We start from the raw sequence: 27,589 nt of genomic DNA, 5'->3' as shown, positions 1-27,589 counted from the left end.
AAAGTGAAATTACTGAACCCACACACAGGAGCCTAATAAAAATGGTGAATTTTGAAGAAAATTTCAGACGGCCTTTAGAGGTTTTTCTGAAAACTTCAAATGTATTTTAAATAATTATAATTCATAAAAATACATTATTAGCAACAAAAGAATAGAAATTCACTGAAAAATGCTTTTAAGCTCAAGGGCTGGGAGAGGCTTTATTGCAGGGGTGCACAAACTTTTTGTTATAAAAACCAAATTAAATTAAGGGCCATGCGCCAAGGGTAAATATACCAAAAATGCAGGGTTCCACAAAGTTCATTTAGGTTGTCCCAACACAAATCAATAAGGTTAACACATTTAAGTGGATTAAACATAAAACAGTTAAGTTGTCCCAAAAAAATCTAAAGAATTGTGTTGTTTAAGCTCATTTTACATGAGTAGGTTATACATGCAGAAAAAAAAATTGAGTGAGATTTTTTCTTTATTACATTAAAGTTTCCATGGTTAATATCCTAATTAATTTAATATTATTAATAAATAAATAGACTTAATCATAATAATGAACTTGTTAGAATAAAAACATACCTTAACACAATGGAGATCAATGGTGAATACACTAGTTAAGCTGCACCTGCCTCTGCCGGTGTCTTCTGCATGGCCTTCCATCCATCAGTCTCAGTGTATTTTTTAAATTCATTTACAACCTTTAATTAAAACGTTTAAAGTTCTTTTACTCAAAGTTGATTGGTCTATAATAAAAACATGCTCTGGAGCCAGGTTAGCTATGTAGAGTAAGTTACCATGACAACAAAACCCGATCAAAACCAACCTGCCATTTTTGAGCTCGACAACTCAGAGTGTGCTCAAACTAAATGCAAACTTATCTGGGTAAAACCCCAAACCAGCTCAGGTCTTTTATATGTCCACGTTCTGACTTCATAAGCAATGTTTGTTTGTGTGTGATCATCTTTCGGTTGGTTCTGGATCTGACCTATTGTTGATTAGAAGTTTTCATCCCTTGATTACAGATGATCTCAAAAAGACGTAGATAAAATATCTGGTGTCTACAATTATACCAATTTTCCTGCTTTCTGAAATAAACATTCACAGATCAAACAATCCACCAAATCCTCAAGCCACCAATTTTTATGAGAGGGATTTGTCCTTAGCACTGTTAATTATGTGCATATTCAAAAGCGTTGGCGGTTCATGGTAAAGCAGAGTCGCTAACCGATTGCCAACTGTTCCAATCAAAACAAACCCTTTTATCAGCACATTGAATTAAAAATGTATGATCATATATTAATGCTTCCAATTCTTGATGTCTTTTTGGATCCCCAAGAGATTTCAAAGCAAAACTCTACACTTGATATTGAATGCGTGCTTCAAAGATTAGCGCAGTAGAAACCCAATGCATTAGATATAGCATTGGGAGCCTTGTCACTCTATATTATATTAAATCTTTGGGAGAAGATGATTTAGTGAGGATAGTCTTGCATTAAAAACACAAGGAATATTAATGCATTAGCCAGCAAAGCCATTCCTTTCTGTTCTCAGAGAGTGACTGGATAATCAAAGCACCCTTCAGTCACCATAGCGTTTAGCCTTTTAATTTCAATAATTCAACAAGCGCTATACTTTGAATTTTTCATTTTACACTGAGCTATTTATAGATGCGCAGGTGGACGTGTTTTGATCCAGTTAGTATAGTGCTTTCCAGATGCAAACCTTTCTCGCTACAGATTACAAATGTGAACCCGTGAACCGCCGGATGGTGAAAATCCGGTTATGAATGATTTAACACTACGTTCAGTCAGTGGGTTTAGAATAAGAATTTCTACTCTACTTTTATTCTGATGACACTCGTGTGAACTCAACTTTGAACATCACCACATTTATTAGAAGGGGAACTCATAATATTCATATGGAATCTGGCAGCTGTGTGGGTTTGTAGTTGGTTGCTTTTTTGTCCTTGCGTTTTAAATGGCTATAAAGATGCAGAAATACATATGAAGATATTTTTTTGGTTAATTTGTAGATTTGAGAGGCTTATTATTTCACAGGAGCAGATTTGATGTGGCCTTTGTACTGTATGTAGACTGACTGATTCACATGGGCAATTTTTATTAAGATTTTTGAGACAAATGTATAGAGTAGGCAGAAGGTTTCATTAAAAAAAACTTATTTTTAAACAGAATTGTTATAAGGTGGGAATAGCACATTTAATTTATTTTAATTGAATTAAATTTAATTGAATTAAATTGTATATTATTTTATTTTATAATTTAATTTTATAATTTAATTTAATTTTAAATAGTAAAATACTGTAATAACTGAGAAAGCCCATAGTTTTATATAGGCTATAGTTTTATGATTGACTGTTGGAAGCAAAGGTTCTACAAGTTGCCGTCTTACAGCTTCATGCTGATCCAGTGCTTGACCCTCATCTACAGACATTACCATTTTCTGAGCTGCTGAATTATTCATGCACATGTTTACTGTATGCTGCAATGAGAAGCAGCACATTGGGAATAAATACTAGATGTGAGATGCAGAGGTTTACTTACAGGGTTTTTATTGTTTAAGCTCTGTTTTATGCAAAAAAAAAAGAGATAAAAATGACACAAGGTGAAAGTAAGTTTGATTATTATCTTAAACAACCCAATTCAGGAAAAGATATTGGGAAAACATTTTTTAAGTTCAATCCACTTAAGTTTGTTACGTTAACCTAACCGATTTGTGTTGAACTTTGCATTTTTATAGTGTATCCTCCCATTCTAAACATAATTCTAAATAACCTTTAATTGCACATAGATTCAAAAAAGTGTAATGCAAGAAATTTTAGTACATTTTTTTTTTTTTATATAAAGGCTGTTGAACTCTGTATAACCAAACAAGGGATCTAAACAGCACTGACCCCATTGATTTTACTCATATTGGCCAAAAAAAATAACATCTTAGTTTGTTTAAATTTAGTATTTTGTTGTAAATATAAAGACGCATTATATCATTACTACACTGTGAAATAAAAAAGAAGTTAAATAACCTGTATTTTCAAAACTATTTTACGGCAGTTCGTACAATCTCATTCATACAATATAGTACAATTTGCTTATCCCCCAACGACAAATAGGTTTAAGGGTGGATTTTGGTACCATGCCTCCTTTTAAAAATCATACTTTTTCATTTAACTGAACTCTTACAAATGCACTGAAAAAAATTATACAGAGGTGATTCCTTGGATTTACTCAATTTTTTACGTTAAGTGGTTGTAAACAATTTATTTTTGTTGAATTTAAACAAACAAATTAAGTTGAACATTATTAAACTTAATTTGTTTGTTTAAATTCAACACAAACAAATTGTTTGCAACAGTTCTGCATGCAACACTTTTTTCAGTGTGAGTCACTAAACTGACAAAACATAAAATAGTTATGTTTCATTGTGACATCGGGGCTAGTATCTCTTATGCATTTTCAGTTTACTAATGGTTATAAAGTACATTTGAAGCAATTAACTATTCAACAAATTGACATCTAGAGCTATAGCTAAAGACAATATATAAAACAGGAATAACAGGATTTACAAATAAAAGAGCTGCCAGCACCAAATATGAAATACAATCCATCAACAGATATTTTTACAGCAGAGAAAATTTATTTAAATGAATAGTTTTCAAAACAAAAATACAGGCCTCTCATCAGTTACTCACTTTCCTGTTGTTTTGAGCCTTTTATATGTTTAAAACATAAATAACAATATAATTTTTTTTCTATTTATTTGAAACCTAGGAGATTTGTCCCTTCATTCATTAAAATTCCATTCCAAATATTCAAGATTATAAGATGTTATACAAATTATATATAGTCCACATGAATATGGCTATTGACATTTATAGAGAAATATATTCAACACTAGCTCAACTAAAACCAAGTGTATAATTCTCACCCAAACCATATATGTCTTCATTGGTGTTTTGAGGAAAGATGTGTATGTACATAAGAGTTGATGAAAAATTGCAGCATTTTCATTTTTGGGTGAACTATCCCTTTAAACAGACAACATGCCAAGATAAACCATATACTATTTGAGTTCTAAGTGTCTGGCTTTTCCTGTCCCAATTAAATGCATCCCTTTTGCCACAAGAGATAAAATTAGGCTGTTGCTTCTTGAAAAAGTTGAGCACAGGATCATTAGAGCCCAGCCTGACAGCAGTTAAATCTCCAGCTGATTCCCCTGGAGTCACGTTCACCATAGCCTTACTGGTGGCACGCTTAAAATGTGGACGAACTAACATTTCCCTGGACTATATACCAGTTTGGTGTTTTTTCCTGACAAATAACAGGACACTCTTTTTTTTTATTAACTCCTCTGAAATGCAAGCTCTCCTCAGGCTTTGTGGCCCAGTATTAAAGTTGTGGTGCATGACGCTGAAGCCATTGCTACTCGCTAAACCTGTAAAGCGTGACAGTGATTAAAGATGTAGAGCAGTAATGTCATTTTCTCTGTGTCGCATTCACAGGCCACACGGGCATCAGGTCACATGGGTTTCTGTAGCTCTGAATGATGCCTGGAATGAGGCTGACACTTCTGCCAGTTTTGTGCTGAAGAGACGATCATTTATGCTCATTATTTACTAATTGGAAAATATAAAATATTTTATAAGACTGCAAAATAAAGTCTCAGTACCAGCATTGCTATGGGAGCACATTTTTTTATGTGTATGCATTTGCAACACGCATGCTGTCAAACAGATGAAGATCTTTTCTTAATTTGCTAGTGTTTTTTGTAATTGCATGTGTCCTAAATTGCAGCACATTAAGCTCTCTCAGATACTGTAGAAAAGCATAGATAATTAAAACAAACAAAACCTTTATGGTTAACAAAATATGAAAAACTGTTTTTGATTGTAGATTGTAGACTGTAGATTGATTGAGACTTTTAACCATGTTATCTTGCAAATATAAAGCTTAAAGCATCTAGATGCAAGAACTATGTTTGTTTTTAAATCCCAATCTAATCCTGACAACGGTATATCATTTAAAGGTTTAATGCTTCTGAGTACATGTTAACACAGTTTCTTTTTGTTAAATAGGAAGGTTGATATATTAAAACCTATAAAATAATGCATTCTTCCAAATAGATCTGTCAAGTCATCTGGTTGAATTGTTTATAGTGTTAAAGTGTTTTAGAAAAGGGCAAAATGTTGCTTAACATTTAGACAGTTTACTAATGTAATATTTTAGTGTTTTCAACTTTGTAAGCACTTATAATGCTTGCATACTATCTTTCAAATGTTTTTGGCTCTTCAATTCTTAAGAAAGTTCCTTGTGTTTACCGGTGGTGCATTTATTTGATCATGAATATATTCTATTATTTTAACATGTAAGTTTTTAAAATCAGAACTAGTTGAAAAATCTGATTTGGTGTGCAAGAAATCAAGTATTGTGTAATTTCAATATCTGTTGGTATTTTATAACAAAATATCATCACATGACATTTCTTTTTACACCATAAAAACATTTAATTGTTTGATAATAAATGAACTTTTCTGCTCTTTACTAGGATGCCCTTCCGGCATTGAGAAAAATAGACGCAAAGTATGTATGTCAAGCAAACTCAGCTTTGCTTCAGTCCTGCAGCAGCAGAGAAAGCCTCAGAGAAAACAGCTTTTTTATTTTATATGTTCTATATAACAGATTCTATATTTACCCATGGGGCTAAACAACAAGCAATTCTCTCCTCCTGCTAGTGCTTCACATGATTGCACTATTTGTTGCTGCAGCATTGAATTCCTGTCATAATCTCAATTTTGCAGCTTCCGATGGAAAGATGAATAGACCTTTTTGGATAAGTGGAATCGTATTTTCAGTGTGAACAAGTGCACTTACAGGGTATGAAACCAATGATTTTGGCAACAATAGGATTGACAGTGCTTTGAAACCAATAGTGTTCTCAAGTCAGTGACTGCTTCCTTTAAACTTCTTCCTCTGAACGTAACTAAACTTCTTTTCACTCACTTTTGTAGTGTCATCCTTAATTGTTTAGCTTATTCATTTATTTTTTTGTTATTGTGCCATGTGTGTGTTCATAAACATAGAATCCATGTCTTGCTTTTACATGCTTTTCCTGCTTCTATTATTTTTATTCTCATTTCTTTGCATGCTTTACCTGCTTTTCTTATTTTTATTCTCATGTTTTTCTTTCTTGCATGCTTCTCCTCTTCAGAAGGGGTAGATTTCTGCTTCGCTGCTCCAAGATGACGACCTCAAGAAAGGTTTTGTGTTATTGTTGGAAGCAAGACGCCTTGGTGGGCTCAGGTTAAAATAGACCCACATCACACATGTGACAATTTTGCTGGTGCTGGTTAACCAGAAAGCTATTGTCGGATGTAAAAAGAGAATTACTGCAAAAACAAACTATTTGGTGTCTAATATGGTCATTTCTTATGAACTGATCCAGGACTATTGTAACATTCCACTTTTTAAAAATAAACTCATTGTACAACTCCCCTAGACTTAGGGCGTACTCTCACTATGAACAGTTGCCTTGAATCAGCCCAAAGCACGCTTGTCCCCCCTCCCGTCTCCCCCGACGGCCCACACTCGTATTCGGGCATGGGCATGCTTACGTCATGGATGATGAGCTGTTCAGTAAGTGCTTTCACTCAGCACAGTGGACATTTCTTTAGTTATATCGCTGTAGTCGTTTGATATGCAGTGACATGCAGTCAAATATTTCGCCGAACAGATCAGCCACTTTTGACACTCATAAACAGTCATGAAGTCCTCCTGCTGCAGGAATAAGGAGGTTTGCTGAAGGTGCAGTGAAAGGGTCTTTAATAAACTACGACAGTTTGCGTTCATTAAACAGTTAGAATGATTAATACATCTGTATTAAACAGTCCTTTAAAAGTCACGTCTCGCTTTCAGGACTCAGGCACTTTTGCACTTACACACAAGCATAACACGCAAAAGCCCAAGTGAACCGCGCTTGAGCCCGATTCAGAGCACTCACACTTCTTTAACGATCAGGTAAACAGGCTTGGGCACGGTTCGGCTGGCATAGTGTGAGTAGGCCCTTAAACAGTTGATTTTGCCATTGTTTAATCCATTCGGTCAATCTTCAGCTCTGGATGGAGCACTTTTAGCTTAGCTTAGCATAGATCATTGATTGTTTTAAAGAGTTTTTCTTCATACTTTCTCCCATCTTTTATCGGTTTGACATTTATTGACAGGAGTCCATGCAATTATTTCGTTTAGTAGACATTTTGACTTGATTTATTCATCCAGTATTTGCCAAATTTTGTGACATGTCACATTACACAGATACTTCTGTTTTCATGACAGGATTTTGAAATTCTGTGTGAAATATTTGCATTCTTGAATCATTAGGTCTAGGTTACTGTATATTAGGGTTATGATCAATGTTGTTTACATAAATTAATTAATTTATTGATAGTTGTTCAGTTCATATTTAGCTTTTTTTGTCTTCAGGCTTATAGTAAAGAATTAATAAAAACTAACGGTTAATGTCCTTTTTATCTGTACTGTTATTTGAATGTACTTCAGATTAAGCTGTACTTTAGGTTTAGATTATGTTGGTGTATGATTTCTTGTAAAAGCAGATTAATAGTTTTGGAAGTGCTATATGAATTGAAAATGCTAATTAATGTGGCAGGTTTGCCCTTGTGATTAACTTGAGTCCACCAAGGCCTTGGCAGATGTGCTGTGACTGTGCTGTCTGTAGTTCATTCATCTTGCTTGTGTGTACATGTGCACGTGTGTGAGTTTGCATTCATTTCTCAGCTCAAATGTCATTTATTTTCTCTGCTTAACCCTATACTTCACTATCCCTACGCTGCTGTCCGTTTACCCACCACAGCAGTAATTCAGCAGTATCTGAATTAAGGTTTATCAGTCTTTTATAAAGTCAGATGAACATAAATGAAGATATTGTTACTAAAATCAAAGAAAATTTCATTCAGTTCTCCCAAATATCTGTTCATTCCTGTATACAGAAGGTCTCTACTGTTTTTGCAAGCTGAGGAAGATGTTAAAATTCGTATTTTTCTCCTGACAGCAGTTCACTTACTTTGTCCATCAGTTATTTTGATATGGGGCCAGATTATGAAAAGCATCCAAAATGAGGGGCCAGACATTATTTCCTTGGAATATGAGTGACGGTACATCAGCATTAGATTGGAGCACATATGTTATATTTTTGCACCATAAGACACACAAGTAGGCACTTTTCCTACATTTAAACATGTGTTCTGCTTTTGAAACTGAAACTGTAAACAACATTAGTGCTAGGCTTTATCTACAAACAGCAACATATCGGCACCTACAGTAAGCTTATTAAGACAATAATCAGCAAATATTTAGGTTGACTTCAAATGAGAGATACATCTTCAAATGACATCAGGTGTACATGTTGTCAGCATAGTATACAGTAGTGCAGTCATGGGTACATATAGTGCTGAACATACTGTTCCATTTTTCACACAAGCTTTGGTTGTCCTACAGCAATAGCGAGTGCCAGTCAAAGAGTCGTCACTTTGGGTGTCTGTACTTCTCAAAGTAAGACATGACTGACGGCGCCTGTAAATAAAGTATGAAAGGCCACTGCAGGGATGCTCTTAGTCCATACTCCCTGTCATTCACGAGCCCATAAAAACAGCTTTTCACATTCATCCTTCTGTAGTCCTCTAGATTTCACATGGAGTCTGTTATAAACACATGCACAACTGACTGTGAATGGGATCGATAGTGGCTTTTAGTCATATGATTATTGTGACGTTTCTATTGATAAGCAGCTATAGAGGTGACAATAATTGTAATAAAAGTGCACAATAAATGTGTCCGGAAGGTTTAGGCAATAATTTAGTGTAATGTTTGCATTATTATTGATCAAACATTGTGATATTTGCATTTTTAATGTGGAAAATAGTATTGTATTGAGGTAATTTTGTAACTATCATCTATATTCAAGCAAAGAATGAAAGTAATATAGTTTTGAATAGATATGGAAAACTAAAACATGGAATAAAGATTAAATAAAATTAAAAAAAAATGGAACTTTTACTATTGTTTTCAATTTTAAGTGATTTTCAATTGCTGATTATTTCATGGATCCAAGACACTTGATTGAGACTCTTGTGTACATATTTATCAAAAGGAACTGTTCATTTGTTGAAGGTTGTTAAGGAAAATGTTAAACATTATGTGGTAATCATGTATATATATTTACTAAATTGCAAGTCTTTTAAAGATTTATGTTACAGATTTAAATCCATTATGCCACATTATTTGGCTATAATGATACAGTTTTGTTTACTTTTACAGGTTGTTGCAAAGACCTAGCAAAGATGTTTATGAAAATCAAACCATTATAAACGATTCCAACTTGTGACATAGAGGTTTGTGATTATTAGATATGCAGTTATACACATCAGCATTCCGAAGTACAATTTTCCCGTTTGCCCCGACAAGCTTCAGGTCATTCAGTCACATCAAGTTGCCAGGGAAGTCACGTTTCAGAGTTAGCAAGTGTACAGAAGACCTCAGTATGACGATTACCCAAGGGAACCAGACCAATCAGCGTACAACTCCGCTCTCCATTTCACTCTATTGCTTTTAACACATTGAGTGAGGAGCAGTGGTAATTCAAAAACGAGACTCAATTAGATGTGAATAAATGAATAATATTTCCATAATTTGTAGTGTGCTGAAGATTTACTTGCTAAGTTTTTGATGGAGCACTTGAGTTTGCCCACTGCTTTGTGGTTTCTCATAAACCTCAGAATTCATGCAGAACTCTCTCATGTCTTATTATTATGGCTTTAATATGAAACACATTCTTCAAAATCATTCGACTTCAGCAAGAATAGATTAGTCTGCAAACATTCCCTTTTGTCAGAGTCATAGAATATTGATCTCCATTCTAATTTGCTTCATGCTAATGCAAAGCGGCATGCTTTTTTCCTACTGACATTGTGCATGAGGGGATATGCTTTTTTTGTGGGGGCCTTCATTACATAATAAACCAGATTCACTGTGGAGATCAAAATTAGACAGTTTATGAACTTGATTTAATAATGTATCCGGCTTATACTATGCTAGAATAGTGTTTTACAATATACAGTTTACGTAACAGAAAATATTTTGTAGGCTACCAGACAAAAAAAGATGAAAAAGAGCTTGAAGGACTGCATCCATACATCTCTGCTATGACTCATAACTTATTAATACCGTCATCTGAAATGGCAAAGAAAACGTTCTTGCATTAAGATTCATTAAGATTCTTTGGATTCATATTCAATGCCTCATCCTTCATCTTACCCTAGACATGCTCAATAATGTTTATTCCTGGTGACTGGGCTGGCCAATCCTGGAGCATCTTGACCTTCTTTGCTTTCAGGAACTTTGATATGGAGGCTGAAGTATGACAGGGCTTGAAATTAACCTTTTTTTTCTTGGTAGCACCAGTGCTCCTGACTTCAAAAATGTAGGTACACCAGACAAAATTTAGTCGCACCCACCAAAAATTATGATTACTACACGTTTTATATTAACAGATGTATTGTATTTGAAATCAACTCTATTCAAAACTAACAAATAAACAAAAATCTGCATGTGCTCGACTGCCCTGCACACACTGCTTGACATGAATGAGATGAACTGAGTTAACTGTAATAACTGCTGTTCTCACGGGTGGTGTCTGATTTTGCACAGATGCTATTTTATATAACTTTATATAACTTATTATTTGCATACGTCATCTTAATAGCAATAACGGTCTTTTCATGAGCTGCAATATTAGTTTCATATCGGTGAATGCATGCTCTTTAGTGATGGTAAACACACTACTGACAGCATCGTGACGGTTAAATGAAGGATAAATAACATTAGAATATCTAGTGCTTAAATTGTGTAGATTCAGTGGCAAACACTGTTACCTGAAAACTCCCACCGGCTTTAAGGTGAATGGCTTTTGACATTTTCATAGTCTTATATCCACTTTTCGAAAAGTGTAAATGCTGAATTGACATTAATTACATGATAAGTAATCAGATGTGCCATTATTTGTAACTTTACGTGGTTTCTAAAACTAAATCTTCCAATGTTGTTTTCATCCTCTCGTATCCAGATTGTAATGCATTCGCTTTCAGTTCTAGCGCAGTGGGCCAATAAGAAGAGTGTGAATGCCGGGCAAGCATTGCAGGCTTTCTTTACTGCAGCAAGAGTTTTAAACACAGTGTTAAACCATTTCTGAGCTCTGCGTTTGCTGTTTTTTGGTACAAAGATGCTTAATGCGTGAATACCTGCTAAATCCTTGCATGTTGTGGACATTTTGCTGTGAAAACTGGTCGTACGACCCAATTTTATGGATTTGCACAAATGCTCCCAAATATATTTGGAGATCGCATAGATAAAATTTCAGGCGCATATGTGAACAAAATGGTTACAATTTTGAACCCTGCATGAGAAGAAGCACAATCCTGCTGAAGACTTTGCCCTCTGCTGTGGTTTGTAATGTATTGGGCAGCACCTCAGGCTGTTGATGTTGTCATCCCCTCTGCTGATCTCTCGCAAGCGCCCATACTGAATGTAACCCCAAACCATGATTTTTCCTTGCGGTTTCCAACATGATTGCAATATTTGTGATGATTGGGATGCAGTTCAGCAGATGGTTCATCTGAAAAATCTACCGTTTATCACTTTTCCAAATGATCAACTAGAAGTTATTATTTGTTACCCTTTCAGCTAGGATTGACAACAAGACTTATGTCAGGTTTTGCAGAGAACTAGAGTGTCACTAGTCATTAGTCTCCTACAGGACATCACCAGTCTCTCTCAGACATCACTAGTCTCTTTTAGACATTACTAGTCTTTCTCAGATAATACTTGTCACTTACAGGACATAGTCAGTATGTGTCAGACCAGTTCTGTCCACATAACATCCTCAGAAAAGGTAAATTAGTCCTGATTCTGATCAGTGTTTTCTTTCAGTTCAGATTTTGTTCCAGTCACTTTAGAATGACTCACCATCTTGCATAGTCAGTGAAACTGGGATATTAGTCTTCCATTTTAATAGGCTTTGTCAGATAATTAAGTCAAATTTGCCAGAAGCCAGGTGCCAGATTTACACCAATCACTGGAATTTTCTGAAACTCTTCTCTAATTAAAATCAGTAATTGGTTCTTTTAAAAATGTAAACAAAAAAGTACTGCACTGTAATGTTTTGTAATACAGAAAGGATGTGTATTTAATGAAATATGCTTTACAAAATGGCTAATTTACTGCTAGCTACATTATAGGACTAACCTGTGTCCTCAAAATTTAGAAAACACTATTGGTTGTGCTTTCATCTTGATCTCCTCTGGATTTGCATTATATTTGTTGTTTTTTATAATTTCTATGTGTTTTATTTATGTAAATACTTGCTCATCTTTTGGTTTGCTCAGACCCACAAACTTGCATTACCATGTCTGCTCAGCTTTTAGCATAGCAAGATGGAAAACCAGATTTATAGGCTTACCGAGCTTTTCACCACATTCCCTAAAGGAATTCTGCAGTCCCATCTCCATGCACATAGCTGCCAAACTACCTTGACATGTGTTCTCAGTTCCACCCTCGCAACCACATTCATTTAGTCCCACCGGTTGCCTCCTGTCAGTTCTGCTAAATGGAAGTCCTCCTGAATCTCTGAGGATGAACAATGCAGGGCTCAGACTTTTGAGCGAATATATGGATGACCTGCAGTACAGGTCTGGTCTAACCCATTCATAAAGAATAGAATGACAAAATCCCATTGGATTCAGGAAAATACCTGGGGAAATATTGCGCACTGTAAAAATAGCATTTTATTAAGCGTACAGGGGTTTGTGAGTCACAGGTACAAAGAAATGGGAGTTTTTTGGAATCAAAAGACATTCATCTAACATTGTTCTTTCAGAACCACCAAATTATATTGAACAATGTTGGATTATGACATTATTTCATAAATATGTAGCGCTCCATGTTATTTTATATGGGAAATTATATAAGTAACCACATACTGTAAATAAATACTTATTCTCATTTTATTGAAATATCATAAGAAAATAATTGAATCAGCTTTAGGGCTATGCAATTTTTGGAAATATCTAATTGTTTGTTTGTTTGTTTGTTTTTACAAATTGTGATTGCGTGATGGCAAGTTTCAGCTCATTAATATGTACTGCAAAATGGCTAAAATATGTGTGAGATAAAAATGTGTATCTCCTGCAGTATCCATCATTTGGATTAGGTTTTTAAATCCCTCTTTGGTCACTGCATTAAAAGGCACCATTTCTTTAGTGAGGCGTTATTTCCTGGTGCCTTTGTGATGTTTTTTCATGCGGTGTAACTGCCGCAAACAACTCTGAAATAGTACTTTGCTTTTGCTTGCTACTAGATTGAGTTTCACTGGCAATGCTTTTAGTTGAGTTTTTAGCAAGACACTCCTCATATATCCACCTGTGGTGCTTTTTTAGGTGCTGGTTGTTGTATTTCCCCAAGCTGTGGCAGCAATTGTGCAACACCTCTTACAAATGACCTTTTTTTTGTTTGGTGTCTGTTACTTTGAAGCCAAAATATTCCCATTTTACCTACATGTTTTCCCATTTACAGATGTTTTTCTTTTATATTAATTCGTCTATTAATGCTTCTGAAGCAGCAGACGCTATCATCCCACTCGTCTGCGCTTTCCTGTTTGTTTGATTTTTTTATTGTTTTTTTCCGCATAGTCCAGTCGTGTAATTTTAATTGAACAGAACGAAAGAGTATTAATTCAATTGGCTAGAAAGACTGTCACACACAGATGGCAGTCATGCATATATTTCATATCGCAGCCTCTTGCGATTAGCTAATCGCAACATTTCAAATTGCAATTGCGATTAAATTTTACTTAATCACACAGCCCTAAAAGTTGAAACACTGGGAGTATTTAGTATCTTTGAATTAGTTGTGTAATGCCAAAGTATTTTCTTCCTGTTTTATTGTAATGTGAAGACTAAAATTGAAGAAAGTCAGACAAAGTTAGTCTTTTAATTGCTTTATTTTTTAGGAGAATGATTAGTTTATACACAGACAGCCTCTGTAAGCAGAAAGATCATCAAGCATGGTTTCACATGTGTTTTAAAGAGAATTATAATGTTTTAGATAGGAATTTCCCTACAGCTCCTGTTAATAGCTGTAATAGGCTGTAATAGCCCAATGATTATAATGTGTTTAATCTTTACTTTAGCAAAACCTTAATCAATCTGAAATACCAATTTATAATTGTCAATCATCAATATCAGAAATTTCCATTACAGTTGGAATGCCTCAGGGTTCAATTTTAGGCACATTATGTTTTATACATTAACTATTAGAGCTTAAGTCTTCCAAAAATTATAACTTGCAGCTTGTTTTGATGCAATATAATGTGGAAAAACAAGATCAGAGTCATAATACTGTACATTAATGCAAGGTTATATCAGCACAGCCTTAGTCTAAACTACCTTTTGAAAACGAGCAGCTTATGAAACCCTAATATTGTATTTACAGCAAAATTGTGATTGAATTTTTGGTTGCTTTGACTTTTTATCAGTCACATTGCATTCCTGTAGACAGAAAAACCCTGTGCCTGTGGTGACTTTGAATTCAAAGAGAACAGACAACCCGGCAAGATCAATATGTGCTTTTTTTTTGCTGTGAAACATGGCCAATATATTGCGTTCTTTGTGCTGCCTGATTGTTATTTCTCTACATGCTCTGCCGTATTGCCATAGGTTGAAACAGTTTGATAGACTTGTGTTTTCAGGTCTACTTTTAATTCAGTGACAGCACGATTTCTCAATAGACTTTGACATGAAACAGCTCCTCCTGTGTACAGTCCCGCTGGCTGGGACTAACCTTTATCTTTGCTTGGATGAGACAAGTGAGGAACGAAGCTCTTCAGAGTGGCACTAATTCATTCCGTTGTGTGATCCTTTTTTACACACCTCCCAACAGAGATTCAGCATGGAACTGTCCATTCGGATTAACCATTAAACATTCAGCAGTTTGGATAGGATGAGCTAATGGTTTAAGGAAATATACTGTACTGGACCATAGCATTATTTTTCACCTTACAAAAACTTCTGTGCTCTGTGATAAAAGTTTGTTTAATACAATCTCTACACTCACAGGCCACTTTATTAGGTACACTTTACTAGTACTGGGTTGGACCACCAATGGCAATCCAAAATGGCTTAATCCTTCATGGCATAGATTCAACAAGGTACTGGAAATATTCCTCAGAGATTTTGGTCCATATCGACATGATAGCATCTCCCACTTGCTGCAGATTGGTCGGCTGCACATCCATGATGTGAATTTACCGTTCTACCACATCCCAAAGGTGCTCTATTGGATTGTGAGACCTGGTGACTGGAGGCCATTTGAGTACAGTAGTAGGATGTAGCCATCATTAGATGGTACATTGTGGTCATAAAGGCATGGACATGGTCAGCAGCAGTACTCAGGTAGGCATGTGTACTAATGGGCCCAAAGTGTGCCAAGAAAATATCCCCTCACACCACAATCAAAGTCACTCAAATCACCTTTCTTCCCCATTCTGATTCTCTGTTTGAACTGCTGCAGATCGTCTTGACCATGTTTACATGCCTTAATGCAGTTTTGTGTCAGTAGTATGTTTATTTCTAGGAGTGCATCTGAGTTTTCTCTTGGACCAAAACAGACCTGATGTCTCTCTGGACATGCCAGCTTGCACATTTTAATGCACTTTTGTCAGGAAAAAAATACCAATAATGTAAATTTCCTTTTGAGAATACGTGTTGGCAGATTTTAAATCCATAATGTGACAGCTTAGTTTAGTTTAGTTTAGTTTAGTTTAGTTTAGTTTAGTTTAGTTTAGTTGTAAATTCAAGTTTAAATTACTCCTTGAGATTTTTTCTCAATAATTGAAAAAAAAGCCAACAAATATGAAAATTGTATTAATAAATAAATAATAATTAGATTAATGTTGACTGAGAGTCAATGAACCTAAATTGCCTCTAAATAACTACTACAATAAAGCTGAGATGTTCAAGGTTAAGTTCAGTAACCTTTCTAGTGTAGCTTAACATCTTTATGGGCTTGCTATCCTCCAGTTGATGAGATTTGGCCATAATTAATAGCATGTCAACGTTGCCTCCCACAGTGGCCTAATGATCCTCTATAATTAGCATCTGTTTTCAGCGTGTCGGAGTTGTCGTGAGACGGGTGCTGCCCACGGGAAGGTCCCCATGTATTTGCCATTGATTTAGCCTTTCCATTTTTTTTCTTTCTCTATTCAGCCCCTCTCATACTGCGAGGAGGCTGGAAGATAAATGTGGCAGCTTTTTGAATATCTTCTAGTCAGGGTCTTGCACGGAAATCAATGTGCATGGCAGGAACTTTTTGTGGAGTCAGTGGGATTTTTTCTTTTGCTTTATGACTTTAAGCCTAATCCAAATGGCTTGATTGATTAGTGTGCCTTTTGTGAAGTGAAATTTAGTGTTATTTCTAAAGGTTGTATTTATTTTCCCCCAAAGTTATCTTTACCAAAAAGGACTGCAAACAAATGAATAATAAAATAATTCTAAATTTAATAACATTTTTTATGGCTTTTATTTTTTTATCAGTAAGAAAGCATGCAATAAAATGGGCATTTAGAGTGTTTAGAAGCATGTCAAGGCCATTTACACCAAGAGTGATAACCTAAATGGAAGCAATAAAGATACTGTTTGAAAATAATTTTACATATGTAAGAATTCTAATCAACAGATGAAAAATAGCCTTCGGGCTAATTCTGGTGCATTGGCAGAAATGCTAATTAATGTACACTGTCCCTGCCAAAAAATTAAGTCCACATCACAATTGAATTGTGTTACAAGTTGACAAAAATGTCCATATACTCAACGGAAGGGTTTATTTTCCTGTTAATAAATGTGAAATAATCGAATGGCAAAAGAATGTATTGTTAATTACATTTTCAATTTAAAAAGCTAATGAATAATAGTGAAATTTGGTTTGGAGACTGTCCCTCTATTTTTAGAGGTACTATTTCTTAAAAGCAGCTGGGGCTTATTATAAAGTATAAAAGTATAAAAACGTATATTATAACTATATTGTAATGCGATGGACGCTGGACAATGGAGTTGATGATCCAAATGTAGGTTTATTAACAAGAATGGTCAGGCAAGCAACAGTCAACACAGGGGCAATCAGGTACATACAGAGAATCCAGAGTCATAGTCAAATAACAAGAGAATGGTCAGAAGGCAGACAGGAATAAACACTAAAAGAAAGAAAGGGTCTAGCATGGCAAGGCAAGGAAAACACGTTGCAATGTTCAAAAACAGTCAAGCAAGACTCAACACTGATGTGTGTGTGTGTTTGTGTGTGTGTGTGTGTGTGTGTGTGTGTGTGTGTGTGTGTGTGTGTGTGTGCAATCAGCGAAATCCTGAACAGGTGTGTGCGAGCAGTCCATGACTGGATCTGTAGTCTATGTAATGGTGGAAATGTAGTTCTTTAGCAAACTGCTTGTTTACCAATAATCTGCAACAGATAGATCGCTGGTGATCATAACATATATAAAGGTCATGTTTTTATTTATTTATTTTTGTTTTATTTTATTTTTAAAATCTTTTATTTGGTTGCTTATTGTGAGTATCTCCAGGGTCGCTCTTGGTCCACTTTAAATGTTAACCACTATAAAGTAAGAGCACCAGCTTTTACGGTGTACTCACACTAGTCTTTATCTTGACATTTCTTTACTTATATCGCTTTTTGTTATTTCAAGTCATTTGGGATGCAATTGCGCACAGTCTAATATTTTACTGAACTGATCCACACCTTTTGACGCTCATACTGTAAGTCCTCGTGCTGCAGATATTAGGAGGTTTGCTGAAGGTGGCAACTGACATGCAGTGAGGGGTTTGTGTTTTTAATAATCTATGATGTTTCTTACTTTCATGAAAAGTAAGGATGATTAATAAATCCATACAAAATAGTCCCTTAAAAGTGACGACGGGTCTTTAGTTTGAGCTTAGGCGCGTTTTGCACTCACACTACAAGCGCACCGCGTCAAAGCACATCCGAACTGTGATCTGGCACACCTCTTTCAACTGAACTGCACCTGGGCCCGATTCGGATACTTTGCTCTTGTCACTCACACTTGTCAAACGAACTGGGAAACAGATAGCCTAGTGTAAGCCCTCATTTTACATTTTAAATTTTTATTTTTACTTTGGTAGGACACACTCTCACAGATTTGAAAGATGCATTGCATAAGTGTTTTTATTACTACCATGCTAGGGTTAGTTTACCCAAAAATGAAAGTCATTTCACTGCCTCGTGTTCTTTTAAACTTTTATGAGTATTTTTCTTTTTTTTTTGTGTTCTTTTTTGGGTGAACCATTCTTTTAAGTAGAATAATTTACTAAGTGCAAACTATGTTTTAAACAACTAGAGTCACCTAGAGTAAGTATAATGCTATCCTACAAGAGTAAATAATCTTCCTTACAAGGAACTTTAGTAGGCTCATTAGAAAGATCTGCAGTAATTTGTTTGGTGTGTTTTATTTTTTACGCTTATTCATTTGTTTGGGAGTGCCTCTGGGGCCACTCTTGGGCCACATTATGGTTTTAGCCATTAAAAGTTACTAGCACAGCATCTCTCATCTCTTGTCAGTGTTCCCCTTGACTTTTGTGGTGTTTATTGTGCAATGCATGTTCTCTATTTTAAGTATGAGAACTAACAGTCTGTATCAATCAGCTTCGTTAGACTCGCTGTCATTAGTGCTTTCATCTCTGCTAATTAATGCACCTTCCATTCTCCAGACCTCAACACGCGGCTGCACCTACTTTGAAGAAGACAGAGCATATGGGTGGCTATTAAAAAAGCAGTTTCCATGGAAACCACAAAATTTGATATTTAGATCTAAATAATCAGCATATAATGAGTGTATATGACTGTAGGGCAGAGGTTGTTGCATGCTGTTGTGTCACCGTTCCTTGGTGTTAAGGAGCTGTTTTGCATACTGTTTACCTTCTGCGCTTCTTTTTGCAAAGGTTGTTTGAGAAGCCATCAGTTGAGGAAACCAGGGAAGGTTTAATCTGACAGTGTGAAGAGCTTTGGACATGATGGTAACTGTGTCAGAAAACAATTATATTTTTACAACAACACAAGATATTTACTGTATGTGCTCTAAAAGTGATTGTGCATGGGTAGCATACTTCTATCTTTAATAATAATGATAATAAAAATACAATAATGATAACTCATGTAGATACAGGTGGCACAGTGTACTATGGCAATTAAACTTATGGAATATCTGAATATTGGTTTCCAAGGTGATGCAGTTGCCGTGGTGTAAATGGCGTATGATGGATGACTAATCGAAATCTCTTTTGGGATAAACACAACACCTTGTTAATGGAGAAGGAGAATATGTTTTATTTTGCCAATTGCATTGTGGTAATTAAGAGAGCTAAATTTAAGAAATGTTCTCTTAATTAAATATCATCATTGAATCTGCCTGAATCAGTTTGTCATCCATATGCAATGTGGTTATCCAGCTGATTAATTATTAGCTTGTTAAACAAGTCAGTAAGATTGTGTTTAAGAAAGAAAAAAGAAAAACAAATTCTGCAGAGATGCATTAAATTGATTTTAAAAAATGCAAAAAATCTATATGATAACAAATGTTGTTGTGGTAAACATTATATTCCTAAATAAAAAAAAAATGAAGTGGCATTGTAATGAGTTAGGGCACAACAGATTTGAGGATCTAAATGCAGTTTATTAAGAGAAATGTCCGGCAGACAATGGCCAAAACAGGGACAGTCAAAAGGATGCAGATAATCCAAAAATCATTAACAGAGTACAGGCAAATGGTCAGGAGGGGTGGCAAATAAGGATGGCTGGTGTGAAACAGATGGTTTAACACACTGTCAAGATCTGGAAGCGCAAGTGTTTTAAAAAACTGCACCAAAGCATGATCCAAAACATTCAGGTCATGTGACTAAGGTAATTTGAGTCAAGTCAAAGTCAGCTTTATTGTCAATTCAACCGCATGCACAGGACATACAGAGAAGTTGCGTTACTTTCAGACTCTACTTTTTGTATTAATATAATATTAATACAAAAAGTAGAATTTAAAAAAGAAATTATAATAAATACAATTATATATAAAATGTAATCTAAAAGTATAAGTCAAAAAATTAAAAATTAGAAACTATACACTTACACTAAAGGGCACATGGCAAGAAGTGCAAACCAGAGTTGTGCATATGTAAAACAGTATATAGTGCAAAAATACAGTATAATATTATACAGTAAATAGTGCAAAAGGCTAGTAAACATGATAATTATTATAAAGTAATAGTGTCTCAATACTTCGAATAACACTTTAAAATACCCAGGTCACGTGACTAAAGTGTTTTGAAACACCAGGTCACGTGACTAAAGCAATTGAAAGCATTGGACATTTCAGAAGCGTTTTGAGGCCTGGCAAATCTGCATTTTACTGACAGCGTCTGAAAAACTCATGTAGCCTAGTGAATTGTGCATGTGCACAGAGTAACTGTACTGCAAATGGCCTGAGTTTGAATGCCGACTCTGATACTCTGAAACTATGACTTGATTCAACAAAACATGTTACACGAACAGAACATTTAAAAACTAACATGTATAGCTGCATCACCCGGCATTCGAACAGATTGTCTCAGCATATTAGCCAGGAACTCTCACTTCTTCACTAAATCACATGAAACCTCAACTGTAATACGTGGGTTTAATACCTCATTCTGCTAAACTGTTTCTTTGCTGAAGAATAAAAAAATTACCACTAGGTGTCACTGTAGAGATGGGTTTCGAAACGTTTTAAAGCTGTGACACATTTGCTTCGACCTTTTCAGTGTTTCATGAAGCCTCACTTTGCCACCACTAGCGGCAAATCGTTGATAACAGTAAAACAAAGCAAAGGTCAAAAACAGGGCAAGATGAGGAAACGCTTCGTAATCCTTGCTTATAGTTTACAAGACTCAGCCAAGAGTGTGTAAATGTGGTGTCTTTATAGTCCTACTAATGAGTCCATCGTGAGCTTTCTTCTGTGTGTGTGTAATCAGAGGGGATAAGGAATTGGTGCTTGAGTTCAAAGACTTCTGGGAGTTGTATTTCAACTAGTGCCCAATATGTTTAGTTTTACAGTGATTTGTAAAACAATAAAATTGTGCCAAAAATATCTCAATGATTATGTTTTTCAGCTCATTTTAAATGAATAGTTTAGTTGCAATCTAAGTGGCCTTAATGATGTCATTTAAAAGAAAAAAAAAACTTTTCAAAAGCAGAGCAATTCACTAAAGACTATTTTTTAAACAATTATATAATATATTATTGGCTATAAAATCAATAGCAAGAAAGTGAGTCACTGTTCATTTCATGTTAGTGATCTGTTTTTGCTCTCCAGGAGGTGCGATTAGCTTTGTAGCGCAGGTAGGTGGTCTGTTTGATCATTTAACTACCAGGAGATGTGAAGTTCACATATACTCCCCGATGAGTCATTTAGAGCTTGATAAACTGCTTGTAACCATTTACTTATTCATACTTGCTTTATTAAAAAAAAAGAAGAAAACTAGAGCTGACATTGTTTGATCGGGACTAGCATTGGCCAGTAATTGCTCAGGGTGACATTTTTATTTTATTTCTGGTGTATTGCTCACGCTGCATCTAATATGAAGCTGGGAGTTCTGTCAATAGAGGCTCTGTGCTGTAATATCAATCAAACTCTTTCATTGCTGAAGTCAAATGTCAAGGCCTCTTAGAAAAAAAAGAGATTTGTCTGATTAATGTGACCTCAGGCATTTGTGATGCATCTTTTGATCAAATGTGACAGTCATTATAGTCCTGTCTCTTGTCCTTGTGGAGTGACATGACCGGGGTGTAAAAACACTTGTTATTTTACTGCTATTTACTATTACTATTTAGGGCAATTTGTATTTTATATCCAGTAATTTAGCAGACACATTTATGCGATATTTAAGTGCAATTAAACAGACTCCATGCACTTGATTACTATTCAGAAGAAAAAAACTGTATTTTACCTTCCTTTTTATATCAGCTTGATTTTGATCATTTTTGCATTTCATATTCTACCATTTTTATGCTCATTAATATAGTAAACATAAGTTAAAATGTGCAACAAATTAAATTGTGTGCATTATCAGCATGTTTTGTATTGTATTATGATTATTAGGGATTTCATATTGGATTATTTTTACTAAAATAGTTTCCATTTGATGAAATTGATGTACAACTGGGACGTTATGAAGGTGTAAAGCGTAGAGGATAGAAGATAAATGTTTTAAACCTGTGCGTTAGCTTCTTGTTTTTTTTAATCATCTTTAACCAAACCTTTTGTGTATATGTTGAGATAATGATTTAGTATGGTGGGCTCCAATTTTTAGTTATTTAATGATTTATATTTATATACAATTTAAATTGTATTGTATCGTTTACTTAAGTACATTTTGGGCCAGGTAGGTGTAATTTTAATGGAGTTGCATTTTCATTCAATATCAATACTTTCAGTATCATTTCTGTTTGTTTTTAGACTCTCTGTGACATACTGTAAATGCTGTAATAACTAAATTCACCTTAAACTTTCAAAGAAAATGCTGAGAAATTGATGCAGATGAGCTGAGTGCGTACATTTATACATATCCATTATGTATTATGTACAATATAATAGTCACGAATTACCAGATATTCCTTTGTGAAATCAAGGAGAATTTTTTTAGTTAGTATCTAGACAGAATGTCATTATCGTTGATCAAGAGAAATTAAATAAAATCTTTGATCATAAAAAAACGACACTGTAAAAAAGTAATGTTTTAATTATGTTAGAAATCTGGCATTTTTGATAGCTTATTAGAGTACATTATTTGAGTTTATTTTATTAAGTCATGCAATGCTATTATGTTACAGTGGTAATTATTTATTTAATGATATTATTTTATTATTTAAAACTATTTGTTATTTATACCAAAGAGTTTATTAAATATATTAACATTGTAATTAAGATCATTAACAAGTATACACTGTAGATGTTATTATACAAAGCTTTTCTTGAAAAAAAACCCTGGAGTTTAACCATATTTTTAGTAAAATTACAAATTAAACAAAAAAATGACTATATATCAATTAGATTTGAGTCATTTTCTGTAATTTATTTCTATATAGTAGCATTTAATCTTTTTTTAATTGAGTTAATATAAACAACAATAATAATATATCATACAGATTTTAAATATAATTGTTTTTACAAATAAAGATGTCCTCTATGTTGTTTGCTTTAGGTGTAACTTAAAGAATCCATTTCAAAACCTATGATTGCAGTGAATATGATGTTCATTTGGCACAGAAATCTCAAGCTCCCAATGGGCCACTTGGCTTCCTCAAGATTCCTGACTAAAGCCAAATCACGAACACATCAGAGTGCTTTAATTACCCATAATGACTTGAGCAGTAATATATCCATACATCTCAGCTTTGTTATGAAGTCAGTGTTGCTCATACACATGCACAAGATTGTTAAAAAACCCTAGATGATTTATTGATGAAATCATGCCCCTCTGAGCAGATGAAGGTAGAAGTTCATAGTCAGAGAAACTGCCATTGACTTCCTGTTGCCCTGCTAACGTTTTTTTATCGAGTAACATGTCACATCATTTTAACCTGACATTTCACCTTCACACAAGCCTCTGTCTTCATTAAAAAACCATTGCGGGGCTTTGCTATGCACTTGGGACTGCTAAAAGTTCAGCTTTTTATTGCTACCACATGGTTGTGTGGTAAAGGGACCAAACACGTCTTGAGTGAGGGCGTTACATCTACAAGGAGAGTTTTTTAGATGGAGTTTTAAGAAGTTTAACAATCCCTTTGCTCTTTAGTCTGACAGAACCATCAATCTAAATCATGGGGGTTGTTTGATGAATCATCTATGCTTGATTCCTTGAAGGAAGAGGTTTTGTTTTGAGAAAAAAGAAATCAGAAAGCGCTTACCTATAGGATTGACTGGCAATTTTTGATTCTTATTTTGTAGCATGGATTTTTGTCTGTAGTAGGTACTGCATGATATTACATTTCCTTAGAACAATAATTGCTAAAGCGAATGTGTTATCACTTCTACACTGTATTATCACAATATAGACTTAAGATGCAAAAATGTTTACTTTAACCAGTATAATAACCAAACAGCTCTTTGTTGTGTTTGAATCGCTTCAGTCACATGAGCGCATTTGATTTTACTTTTGATTTAAGGTTTAATTTGCATTCTCATTTTTCTCATTTTTTCATTCTCATTTTTCATTTTTATCTGTTGATTAATCATATTTACTAAGTCCTCTTGGTAGACACTTTTGTCTAACCATAACAGCTTTAAACTGTTTTAAATCTTATTCAGCTGACCGTACCCATTTTGTTTCCATGGGTGGTTGTAAATTTGTGAATGGTTCTGTATGTATTAAGTGTACTGGTGTCTCTCAAGGCTTAGTTTTAGGCCCTTTACTTTTTAATACTTTAATACAACATGGGCATGTTTGCTTTCATTTTCTTTTTATCCTTTTGTTTTTGTAAATTAATGTTAAATTAAGTGTTATGAACAATACGCCTATACAGAATCCTAACATATTCAATCACTCCTTCAAAATTGTTAAAAATAAATAGCCTATTAAATATTCAAGCATTTGTTGCTGTGCTGAACAATAATGTGAATACGGCAAGCTGAATACTCTCTTAAGGAGTTCTAAAAGTTTAAACAACAAATAATTATTCAGTGTTTTAAAGTGCCAACATTAACACCGTCATGCATATTCATTATCTTGATGTATTGTATCATTGAATACTGGCACATCTAGGCTTTAGTAGTGTAAATGTCCTTGCATATTTCTGTATATTTCTCCTGCTATTTGCATATAGTAGAAAAAGAATTCCTGGCGCCGATGTGTTTGGGTATCGGTTTGTTTGCGACTGTTATGATTGTTTGTATACAGTACCTGAGACGTCTGAGTGTCTGAAGAAGAATGTGATTATGTTTTTCTGGCCCGCAGAGCATCTGCAGGAGGTTAATCCTCTCAAACACAGAAATCTCAGGCCTCAAACCGCAGCACTTCTCTGCCAGCTTTGGACTGGAGATTGAATAGCTGTATAAGCATATGTTGCAGTGCTGGGAAACTGCTTTGAAATGAACTCAAGCCATAGTCCAGCTACCCTTCTGAAAACGTAATTAGCTGCACTACATTTTTTAAATGTTTTAAAATGTAATTTATTCCTGTGACTGCAGAGCAAAACTTTCATCCACCGTTAAATCCAGTCTTCAATGTCACACAATCTTTCAGAAGTCATTATAATATGATTTAGTGCTCTTTTTTTACTTTTAGTAATCACTTTTTAATGCATCTTTGCTGACTTAAAGCATTAGTTTCAAAACAAAAATAAAAAAATACAGACAGAATAAAAAAACTTTCTGAATTTAAACAATATTTAGAATTCAATATTTACTTTTGAAGATACAACCACCAAACTGAGGTCACGCCTTCAAGTCTTGGTATACTACAATAGATCTTTTCTAACTGATCAAGTCTACAATAAATTACTTAGCCTTTCATAAAAGGAGTCATATCTTTCAAACATTAAATCTTATGGATCATTTTGACTTATGTCCACTTGATTTTTGAATTTAGTTATAGCTATATATACCAACATGTTAATTAATGCAACAAGTTATTCATGCTAGCAGCATAGCAATACATCCTTATAATATGTTAACCATAGAGATGTGGCCAAGGGCTGGAATCAGACAATTTTTCACAATACCAGCCCAACCATTGATTGGCCAGTCATCATTTCATCCAGTTTGGTCTGTTAGCAGTGGTGTACGCAGTGCTGTCATAGAGACACCTGCGCTCACACACAGCCACATATAACATGTCATCGCCGCAGATTTTTTTTTTTTGTAGTGTATTGCATTGTGTTCACAATTTGCACCACATTTTGCTCAATAAACGTATTCATAGCTGTCAAATTACCTCCCTTAAATACACAAATTAGAGTAACACAAGTTAAACGGCACGGGACTTCAGTTGTTTAATCTTGTTTCCCTTCGGTCGAAACGACCTCTCTGCTTAATAATGATTAACTGATTAATGTGATTAATTATTTTACAATGTAAACATCTCACAATGTAATTTACAGTCAAACATCTTACAATGTTATTTAAGCCCTATTAAACATTTTCTCTAATAATATTTAACATTTTTGATTCCTGCATAAATTAAAATGAAATTATGCTAGACGTTATCAGTCATAATTGTTTAAAGAGAGAAAAGATCTGTCATGTTGATGTTGATTTTCCAGAGCAAGATAAAACAAAATCAGAAAATAAGTATAAATAAAACAATAATACAAAAATATACATGTTAAATATTGTTAAAAAATGTTTTGTTAGTCTTTGAACTTCCGTGAAATGAGAACAAGATAAAGTTAAAGACAGTGGAAATGATATGTTTGGGTAGAGCTGTCACTGCAGTTTGTGGGAAACTGTTGCTATTTATTTATTTATTATAGTTCTTAGAACAAAAAGCAGAACTAACAGGTCACACTTACCTAGAAATTGAATTTGGTCAAGCAAAATGGCCAAGAAATTTTCAATTTCTAGTAAACCATGTAAGAAATATACTACCAACATCTTAATTAATGTTGGAAACATGTTAGCAACATTAGCCATGTGGTTAAATGTGCTATTTCATGCTAACAGAAAAAAAACATGCTGCTGTAGAAGCATACTAGCAACATGCTAATTAACTTTCACTTGTTCAGATAAAACCCTTAAGGTTTTAAAAAATTATTTAAAAAAATTCTGACCTGACTTTGTCTGGCCAACATCAAAATTAAACATTAAACTACTTAGCTAGTTAAATGATATAACCACGATACAATTAGGTTTTATTACAACTGATTATTACCTTGTGTTTTGGTGCATGATTACTATTTGTATAACCAGAGTTGTTCTACAAATCTCATGGTTAAACTATGGTTAGTGTAAGAAGAATGGTTGATTTGTGGTTAGCATGTTTTAACTACTGTAGAGTGTGTATCTGTAGCAAAACCATAATTAATTCTTGTGCAATTGATTCTAATTGTGAGCTAATTTTTTTGTTATACATATAGAATGGATATATATATTGTCTCTGCATGGCTTTATCCCAGCATCCTCTTGTAAAAAAGCAGACCCAGAAGATGTGTATTTTAGTGAAGGCCTCTTATGGCTGGCCAAGCGTGAATGCTCACCGTGTACTAGCTAATAAACAAAAGTGAGAAAGGAGAGAGAGAAGAAATGCTTCAGTCAAGCTGCATATTTTATTTAAAGATACAGTTCACCCAAAAAGTCACGCACATGATGTTGTTTCTGCATGGAACTCAAAAGTAGATCCAGTTACGAAAGAATCTGAATGCTTCGGCCAAGGGAAAGATTTTTCCTATTGATTTTTCCCTATCGTATGACTTCAGAAGAC

General features: G+C 34.5%; 1 protein-coding gene across 25 annotated transcripts in view; it reads left to right on the top strand.

The window, feature by feature from the left end:
- The window catches only part of ppfia2 (PTPRF interacting protein alpha 2), a 340,304-nt gene that overhangs the window by 202,864 nt on the left and 109,851 nt on the right, over nt 1–27,589 (top strand). Inside the window, exon 2 of one of the 25 annotated variants that reach the window (XM_073946439.1) lies at nt 6,214–6,262. The exons of the other annotated variants lie outside the window; for them this stretch is intronic. Within the exon in view, the coding sequence (XP_073802540.1) occupies nt 6,245–6,262 (18 nt within the window). The 5' untranslated portion in view covers nt 6,214–6,244. The remainder of the gene's footprint in view (nt 1–6,213; nt 6,263–27,589) is intronic. 25 annotated transcript variants of the gene reach the window in all.

The sequence above is a fragment of the Danio rerio genome, chromosome 4, assembly GCF_049306965.1.
Source record: "Danio rerio strain Tuebingen ecotype United States chromosome 4, GRCz12tu, whole genome shotgun sequence".
Lineage (NCBI taxonomy): Eukaryota > Metazoa > Chordata > Actinopteri > Cypriniformes > Danionidae > Danio > Danio rerio.
This window is presented reverse-complemented; position numbering and strand designations above follow the sequence as displayed.